This window comes from Hyalella azteca, unplaced genomic scaffold (genome assembly GCF_000764305.2).
Source record: "Hyalella azteca isolate HAZT.00-mixed unplaced genomic scaffold, Hazt_2.0.2 contig16890, whole genome shotgun sequence".
Classification (NCBI taxonomy): domain Eukaryota; kingdom Metazoa; phylum Arthropoda; class Malacostraca; order Amphipoda; family Hyalellidae; genus Hyalella; species Hyalella azteca.
In genome coordinates this window covers 42,421-52,295 of record NW_025946696.1, presented here as the reverse complement: position 1 = coordinate 52,295, position 9,875 = coordinate 42,421, and the positions used below count along the sequence as shown (strand labels likewise).

Genomic DNA, 9,875 nt, shown 5'->3' with positions numbered 1-9,875 from the left:
GACTCGGTGAAGCTATTGGCTCAGTGAAGCTAGTGACTCAGTGAAGCTAGTGACTCAGTGAAGCTAGTGACTCAATGAAGCTAGTAACTCAGTGAAGCTGGTGACTCAGTGAAGTTAGTGACTTAGTGAAGCTAGTGACTCAATGAAGCTAGTGACTCAGTGAAGCTGGTGACTCAGTGAAGCTGGTGACTCAGTGAAGTTAGTGACTTAGTGAAGCTATTGGCTCAGTGAAGCTAGTGACTCAGTGAAGCTAGTGACTCAGTGAAGTTAGTGACTTAGTGAAGCTATTGGCTNACTGTTCAGCCATCACTATTCAGCCATCACTATTCAGCCATCACTATTCAGCCATCACTATTCAGCCATCACTATTCAGCCCTCACTATTCAGCCATCACTATTCAGCCATCACTATTCAGCAGTTACTGGCTATAATGGTGTGCCCGGAGCTGTGCACCAACGTGATGGTGAGAATAGTGACGTCTGTCATCCTCATCACGGCCGTGGTGCGTTGTGGCTCATACACCATACATGTGGATGGTGTAATGAATACTATAATGAATCTAAAGTTATTTCAATGAATTTCGAGTAATTTTAAGGAATTTCGAGTAATTTTAATGAATTTCGAGTAATTCTAATGAATTTTGAATAATTTGAGTGAATTTCGAGTAATTTTAAGGAATTTCGAGTAATGTTAACGAATGTCGAGCAATTTTAATGAATTTCGAGTAATTTCAATGAATTTCGAATAATTTAAATGAATTTCGAATAATTTATTGATTGAATATTGAACATCGTAATGCTTGAGAATAATTGTGCGTTTGTAACGTGAACAGACTGATATTATTGATTATTATATCATTAAATAAAATATGAACATATTTGAACATATTTGGACATTATTATATCATTATAATATTAGTATTAGATTGTTATAAGTATAATAATTATTGATATTGGCTGTTTGATGAAGGCCTTCCTGATAACTGTGACTCACCATTCTAATTTGCAGGTGGTTTTTGTGGTGCTGAAACTGCTACCACCTGGCGACTCTGACGCCGGCGACTTTAACGCAGGTGAAACTAACCTAATTGAAGCATTGACAATCACAATAATGAATGTCCAAATTGTGATGTATTATCCCTCGGGGGTGCATTAACCCCCCATCTTCCTTACCCGCCAGGGGGCGCTGTTCTCTCCCAGACTGAGGGGACGGGCGCCCTCACGCTGGTCCCCCTGGGGGACAAGGTGGTGTTCTCATCCCCCAACTACCCCGACGATTATGACCCCTACCAGCACACCGAGTGGCACTTCAAGGTGATTATGGGGTGATGCGAGGGGTGATGATCTGGTGGTGGTGGTGGTGTGGTGGTGGTGGTGGTGGTGGTGGTGGTGGAGTTGGTGGTGGTGATGCCGCAATCAGAGAAATGAGTGAGGTTTTGTGCAAGTAGCGATGCATTTTTTGCCCTTATGACCTAATCCATCTTGGCTTGGCAAATGGACGTATAAGTGCTACGTGCGCTCTTTTCTCGTGCCGTGGGCAAGACAGTGTGTCACTTTTTGGACAAAATGATCCATTGATTGTTCTGCATTTTGTGGTAGTATTGGGTGGTAGTGGTTCTGGGTGATGGTGGGTGATGATTGGTGATGATGGGTGATGGTGTCGCCCTTTGCAGGCTCCTGCAGGGGGGCTGCTGACGCTGCTGTGCGAGCAGGTCTTCCTCAACTGGTTTGCTGAGCTGTACGCGGTGGACGGCAACACCACAGTCAGGTGGGGATGGAACCCCCGTCAGGGGAGGGGGTGGAACCCCTGTCAGGTGGGGGTGGAACCCCCGTCAGGGGGTGCAAGAACTTTGAGACCACGTGACATGACCAAGAATTTAAAAGTGAAGAAAAATGTCTGAAAATTCTTCTTGAAAACGGACAAACGTAGGAAAATTTAATTAAGTAAAAATAAAAATTCACATGGCAGTTATTAAAACCTAAATCACTAAATAAACGACAGGTTAATTTGCTATAACCACTTGGACACTGGCCTTCTAATTATCATTTTCAAGAGGACAGGAGCTGAAGCTAGGTTTCTCTTTGAAGCTAGGTTTCTCTTTTAATATATTAATTGATTGTAAAGTTCGACTAAAAAAGTCATAGAGACCGGTTGGAGAAGCTAAAATTGTGAAATTGCTATCGGAGACTTCTCCCGTTATGCTCCGCCAGTCTAGGATGAAAGTTGCGTGACGTCATTCCGGTGTAAGCTGATGCGCATTGCGCACAAATGAACATATAAACTAGAGAATGATGATCGCATAGGAACAGGAAGAGTATTTTTATACCATATAAAACTGCAGATTTGTAATTTTTTGACAATATTGCATGAAGGTTAACCTCAGGTAAGTATTTACTGATTAATCCTATTTGTTTCTATTGATGGAGATGTCATTTCCCGAGTATGGAAATGAACGTTAAACAACGTCACAACAACGCTAACCCTCGGAATCAATCTCAGTATATTGCTAACGTTTCGTAATTTGAGACTACTCGCCTGGTTTGACGGAAACCGATTTATTGAGAAAGCATGAAAGCCTCTGCAGCAGCTGCACTAACGAGCCTCTACACCTGCAGCAGCTGCACTAACGAGCCTCTACACCTGCAGCAGCTGCACTAACGAGCCTCTACACCTGCAGCAGCTGCACTAACGCGCCTCTACACCTGCAGCAGCTGCACTAACGAGTCTCTACATCTGCAGCAGCTGCACTAACGAGCCTCTACATCTGCAGCAGCTGCACTAACGAGTCTCTACACCTGCAGCAGCTGCACTAACTAGCCTCTACATCTGCAGCAGCTGCACTAACGAGCCTCTACATCTGCAGCAGCTGCACTAACGAGCATCTACACCTGCAGCAGCTGCACTAACTAGCCTCTACATCTGCAGCAGCTGCACTAACGAGCCTCTACACCTGCAGCAGCTGCACTAACTAGCCTCTACACCTGCAGCAGCTGCACTAACACTGACGTAAACTGAAAAAAATGGATGGGTCTATATGACCCACTTAGGTGAGTCAACCGAGTCCATACGTATATCGATGCACTTTTGTGACTCACTTGCCCAGTTTATGGGTCGTAATGGCTTATAATGGACCTTTAAATTTCATGTTTGACTCACTTGTGGCGATTTGCTTTCACAAATGAGTCAAACCTGAAAGTTAAAGGGCCATTAATAGGTCAGTATGACTCACAAATAAATCATTTCAAAAGTTCATCGATATATGGACACGGTTGAGTCATCAAAGTGAGTCATCCAGACCCACCCATTTCTCTAAGAAATGTAATGGCAAATAGAACTGTGAGATTCATCCAAATGAAGGAAGTTCTCTGCTTTGATTTCCATATTAAATTATAGAATTCAGAGCATTTAATCATTAGTGTATTGATTTTAATTACACTCTTGACTTGAAACGTTAATAAAACAGACCCTGAAACTGAGATGTCAGCCAAAAGGCTTTAATATATCGTACCAATAGCGTCAGCCAACGGTCTGGCGTCAGCCACTCACTTGGCTGCCGCCGAGGCTGGCGTCAGCCACTCACTTGGCTGCCGCAGAGGCTGGCGACGCAGGAGCGCTGACGCTGCACGGCGAACGCCTTGCCGGCTGACGTCTTCCTTGCGTCCTGCGGAGCAAGGCTAGTGTCAGCACTAGTGGTCAGTGTCAGCACTGTTTTTAAGCTGCTACTGACACTTCTAGTATGTCAACACTGACGGATTTCACTGCCAGCCTGTCACTAGTTTCACTACTCACGCTGCTAGTGACGCTGCTGCCACTAGTGACGGGTTTAGCTGGCACTAGTTTCTTGCCAGCGTCGCGCCTGCCACTCATGCAAGCCACTGAGTGGCTCTTAGTGACGCCGCTTGAGGAGTTGCCACTAGCCTGGGGGGAGGGGGTGGTAAATTTTTTATTATTTAATTATCGATGCATAAATAATATTTTGTCTCTGTATTTATGGAAGAAGAGGCACAAATGTTAGAGCCATGGCNGCCAACTGACCAATCAGAGGCTTTGGATTTGTTTACATTCTGTGAACTTCGATGGCGGGAATCGATGCCTTCGATGGTATCGACTATCGAATGCTGTCTGTCGGTATTGCTCCTTGTGGGCCCAGAAAAAGCAGTTCTAAAATAGTTGTGAACTCTTTTTAATAAACAGCGTGAGTTGCAGAAGAAATCTGCGTATGGAGCTAAAAATTATGGTTGGCAGAGATATGAAGTACCGACTAGAAGGAATGAATGATGAGAGTTGGGCGCGAAAGCTTTGATGTCGCGCTTGTAAAATATAACGTAATATGCATTTGCTTGTAAACTATAACGTAAAAGGAGAACAAAATCAGTTTCTGGCAATACCTCAATTGAATTTTTTTCCAATAGCACTGTTAAGCACGATCACATATTTTGATCGTGCAAATGTTGCACGATCAGGTAGTGGAGATATCACAAGTAGAGCCATCATTCTATGCGTGTATAATCCGTGCTGTCGGGTTATTGACAAAATTCTATCACAATTCAAGGTGTTGCTACTTGCTAGTAAATCAATAGTTTCCTATCGCTTCAGCAGACACTCTGAACTTGGGGAACTTCACTTACGACACCTCCGAGCAGGCGTACAGTTACGTTACGTATCTTCCCGCGCAAATGTTTTGATAATACCACCTCTAGAGTTACGCCATCAAGTCAGCACTTACGCCACTCGTAAGTCGATTTTGCGTACTTACGAAGTTTTGAAAATACGGCCCCAGGCATGCACCGTCACGACCATATACCAGTCGCTAACACTGCGACCAAGTGCTGTCGGCCATCCGTAAGATTACGGGTGATTTTAAGATACCTTCAGGACCAATTTCCGTCTATCTGACTCACTTTTCTGACCCATTTCCGTCTGTCTGACTAGTCACTTTTCTGACCCGTTTCCGTCTGTCTCACTCACTTCTCTGACCCATTTTCGTCTGTCTGACTCACTTTTCTGAAGTAGCTCCACGACGCCTAAAGTTCACTCTTGATCGCTGGCTTGATAAAACCCAAATATTTTCGACTATAACACTCAGAAAAACAAATGTGTCATTGACCTGATAACGACGCGCTTTTTTTCCACAGTGAGTGCGAAAGCGGCCGGTTGTCCCTTGCTTACACACCCATTTTTCGGGCCAGCTCGGTATGGATGACCCACACAACGATAAAAAATATAACTCAGTACTCACTGCAGTGAGTGACAGAGAGCGCATTTTCTCGACGACGAAAACTGGAGGTCACGGACAGACGGACGGACAGTCGGACAGACAGACGGACATGGCGAGCACAATAGTTCATATTTTCCATAAATGAGAAAATGCGCTAAAAAGGGCATCGCGGTTTGGGCATGATCTCATTTATTTATTTGAGTGTAGGTATAATGCATAAATTCAAACCCACCTGCAAAACTGCCGATTTTTCTTTCCTCAGCGACGCCATCTTGAATTCGTAAAATTCACCAACCTGTTGTCGAAAATACCAACGCCAAAAATTTACTACCGGTCGTTAGTTTGTGAAAAAGTTATTTCGCCGCGAATTTGTTTTCGGAACTCCGCTGAATTAAAAATTCACGAAGCGTTTGAGTAATGCAGCTCTACCTGGGCTCGGAAATTTTGGTAAAAATCTGGAAAAAAATAATATTTTTAATATTTACTACATTTACTATATTTTCTATTATATAATATATTTAATTTACTTTTTACTTATATTATATTTAATGATCAATGTTCATTCAAAAAGTTAGACATCACGACAGTCCACCGTGTGACCACATCACGACAGTCCTCCCACATCCATTCACTTCACACCCACATCCATTCACTTCACACCCACATCCATTCACTTCACACCCACATCCATCCACTTCACACCCACATCCATCCACTTCACACCCGCATCCCTTCATTTCACACCCACATCCATTCACTTCACACCCGCATCCATTCATTTCACACCCACATCCATTCACTTCACACCCACATCCATTCACTTCACACCCACATCCATCCACTTCACACCCTCATCCATCCACTTCACACCCACATCCATTCATTTCACACCCACATCCATTAATTTCACACCCACATCCCTTCATTTCACACCCACATCCATTCACTTCACACCCACATCCATTCACTTCACACCCACATCCATTCATTTCACACCCACATCCATTAATTTCACACCCACATCTATTGTCATAAATCCATTCATCAATTTCATTCCAGATGCGTGTAGGTCTGAACAAAATAGTTCGTTTCGTGACTTCATTGAAATTGTAAGCATCGTAACAAGGGGCCATACTTTCAAAACTCGCTAAGTGATCGCAAGTAAGTACTTTATACGCTCTATTTTCTTGTCTATGATTGGTGGATTTGGCTTGGATGGCCGTCAATGATTGGCGGATGAACTTACGATTTCTCAACTTTTTTTGAAAGTATAAGCCCAGGTCAGTTATGTTCGATTAAATTTACTGCATAGTTCGCAACGGTCAATTCCAAGCATGTATTTGAGTTTTTTGCCTAACATCACCTGCAGGTGATGTTGGTGATTACAAATTATTTATGTAATCACCAACATCACCTGCAGGTTTTTTGCCGTGGCTTGAGGACAACATCGCGGATGGGATGATGTGCACCCCACCGGGATGACGGAGGGGTGAAAAGAGAGGTCTCTGTCTCCTGGAGAGGTCTCGGATCTACCCACCCCTTCTCTACTATCTACTTGGCTACAACTCGAACTACCGTAGCATTAGGAAGTATAGAAACTGCTGCTTTAGAAGTTAGATTAAACCTAGGTATATAGATTAGCTTGAAATGTACAATTTAAAATCTCGGATCTACCCACCCCTTCTCTACTATCTACTTAACTACAACTCGAACTACAGCAGCTGAACGAAGTATAGAAACTGCTGCTTTAGAAGTTACATAAAACATAGGTTTATAATTTAGCTTGAAAATGTACAATTTAAAATCTCGGATCTACCTCTTCCCTATTCTCTACTATCTACATACTTAGCTACAACTCGAACTACAGCAGCTTTAAGAAGTATAGAAACTGCTGCTTTAGAAGTTACATAAAACTTAGGCATNAGCCTGATGGCATCAACCGGCTGGTGTCAGCCTGATGGCATCAACCTGCTGGTGTCAGCCTGATGGCATCAACCTGCTGGTGTCAGCCTGATGGCATCAACCGGCTGGTGTCAGCCTGATGGCATCAACCGGCTGGTGTCAGCCTGATGGCATCAACCGGCTGGTGTCAGCCTGATGGCATCAACCGGCTGGTGCCAGCCTGATGGCATCAACCTGCTGGTGCCAGCCTGATGGCATCAACCTGCTGGTGTCAGCCTGATGGCATCAACCTGCTGGTGTCAGCCTGATGGCATCAACCGGCTGGTGTCAGCCTGATGGCATCAACCGGCTGGTGTCAGCCTGATGGCATCAACCGGCTGGTGCCAGCCTGATGGCATCAACCTGCTGGTGTCAGCCTGATGGCATCAACCTGCTGGTGTCAGCCTGATGGCATCAACCGGCTGGTGTCAGCCTGATGGCATCAACCGGCTGGTGTCAGCCTGATGGCATCAACCGGCTGGTGTCAGCCTGATGGCATCAACCGGCTAGTGTCATCCTGGTGGCATCAACCTGCTGGTGTCAACCTATCAGATCAACCAGGGAACACGAAGCGACACTCAATGAATAATGCTAGTCAGTCCATCAACATACACTGACGGTTCGTCGTCGCTAGATGACGTTGATCCAGAGACTTCTACAAGAAATCTCTTTGTGGCAAACGCTCAAGTTTTCTGATACGCGCGTATCTAAAGAATCAATAATCAGAAGTAATTAATCGCGAGTAGTTATTGAGGAACGCAAGGTGAACGAAGCTGGAAGGTAGGCTATCAACGCAATTTCCACGATTCAAACTTGTACGAGATTTTGCAGTTAGACGTTCGAAGTTCTAATCTGCTAAGGAATGAAGCCAAGTGAATGTACAATGGTAATGTTCAGCCAATGCGAAAATGGGCGAGGCTTCACCAAGGATAAAGCTACCTATACTCTCCATTATATTTAGACATAAATAATAATCATTATATTGCTTTATTAAGAACACATATAGGAAAATGAATTGTATATAAACAGGAATACTGTATGTCACACACAAAATATATGTTTCCGGGTACATACCTAGGCTATGTCTCAGGTACGATGTAAACTGGGGTAAGCGACGTCGGTATAGTATAGAGGGGTATAGACTTATAATAGATTGACGTAACTATAATATTGAACGACATAGGCATGATTTAGAATGACATTGATACATTATAGCATCAAATGGGTATATTGTGGCACGACTTAGGCATGTAAGACAAAGGAATGCTAGCAGCGCGTATGAGTCTTAAGGTCTAACTCGTGCAAACATTTGCTTCCACCAATAGCACTGTGGTTCGGCTAACCGCTAAGGCATGTAAGTCAGTGACCAGTCAGCGCTGGCATCTTTCAATCGCGTGGGGGCGCAGCCGTAGGCCACAAATTTTACTCTTAATTAAGCCCTGGAGCCAACGCCTAGCTTCACCATGCATTAACTTTACTCAGCCTCAGAGCTAGAAGCCGCAGACTACGCTTGAACTCCGTATCCAGACAAGCGACACACTGCCGAAAGATAATACTGCTCTGGCCTTACCTATTCACGCTGTCCCGGCTCACATCCTTCTAGCAGCCAATGACTGGCTCTACCCGCACACTTGGACCGCCTTTCTAACTTCTTGCAGCCAATGAGGTTAGGTTAAGTCCGCTCAGGTTTGTTTTGGGTGGAGAAAGGTGGCAGCTCGTATAAGTTAGGCCTGAAGAGGTTATGCCAGAGGAGGTTTGGCCAGATGCAGTATGGCCATGTTTACCTTTGGCAAGCTTATTTTGTGGCTGTGGACATCCGGCGCTATTGCTTTGAGCACTTGACTTCATAGGCCGTTATGCACTCTAGCGTTCTTACCTATGGAAAGGAATATGAACCAAGTGTGAAATTTGGCAAAGCTGGCCTCCGGCATGCGCCCCAATCGCCTTTCGTATTGATGCAGGAAACACGGTAATAGTTCTCCTAATTATCTGAATCTAGGTCAGGAGACCAGATTACGTACTGTATTGCAGATACGCAAATTATTATGACAACTGGAGTTGATTGATGTTGTGACGTCTGAGGTTTGCTAATATTATGAATATGTAGCTAATTCATAGTTAACAGTATTCCAATTGCAGTTGATAATTAATGACGATGCTTAATGCAATAACAAGATAATACTATTGAGTAAGAGTTGATGGGTAACACCGCTAGATTTTAAAATGTTGCAACGTTTCTAGAAAATGAGTTACGGTGGTAACTGGAGGGAATATATATACATGGTCGCTACAGGTATAATATATCATAACATGGCTTAGGAATAAGAAATTAGGTATATCATAGACATAATATAGAGAAACACGAGTATTATAACCAGTTCTCTTTGATGACCTCAACCACTCGCTCTTCCGCGGCTTGTTCTTCCATCCTGTGCGAGACCTGCAGCCTGAGTTCAATTTTCTTGTGCAAATTTGCTAGCCTCTGTCTTCTCGTATCACTAGTGGATTCAGCTATTTGTTTGATTTTGATTTGATTCAGCTATCAGTTGTGGTGCAGTTGTGGTACAGTTGTGGTACAGTTGTGGTACAGTCGCGGTACAGTTGTGGTACAGTTGTGGTACAGTAGTGGTACAGTTGTGGTACAGTTGTGGTACAGTTGTTGTACAGTTGTGGTACAGTTGTGGTACAGTTGTGGTACAGTTGTGGTACGTTGTGG

At 44.0% G+C, this 9,875-nt stretch overlaps 2 protein-coding genes across 2 annotated transcripts in view; both read left to right on the top strand.

Annotated features, from left to right (window-relative positions):
- The first annotated feature begins 304 nt into the window (after positions 1 to 304).
- LOC108668448 lies at positions 305 to 1,900 on the top strand. Its single transcript, XM_018155672.1, has 4 exons — positions 305 to 502; positions 1,009 to 1,072; positions 1,180 to 1,313; positions 1,673 to 1,900. Exons 1-4 carry the CDS (start codon positions 431 to 433, stop codon positions 1,898 to 1,900), a joined length of 498 nt encoding a protein of 165 aa, XP_018011161.1. The 5' UTR covers positions 305 to 430.
- Positions 1,901 to 7,623: 5,723 nt separating this feature from the next.
- Positions 7,624 to 9,875, top strand: part of LOC108668446 (phenoloxidase-activating factor 3-like) — a 6,996-nt gene continuing 4,744 nt past the window's right edge. The window contains exon 1 of the mRNA XM_018155671.2: positions 7,624 to 7,753. Coding sequence (XP_018011160.1) covers positions 7,624 to 7,753 — 130 coding nt within the window. The remainder of the gene's footprint in view (positions 7,754 to 9,875) is intronic.

Coding starts and splice junctions, on each gene's coding strand:
- LOC108668448 (XM_018155672.1), top strand. CDS start 431: ATGGTGTGCCCGGAGCTGTGCACCAACGTGATGGTGAGAATAGTGACG. Junction 1,073..1,179: donor CGCCGGCGACTTTAACGCAG/GTGAAACTAACC, acceptor CTTACCCGCCAG/GGGGCGCTGTTCTCTCCCAG. Junction 1,314..1,672: donor ACACCGAGTGGCACTTCAAG/GTGATTATGGGG, acceptor CGCCCTTTGCAG/GCTCCTGCAGGGGGGCTGCT.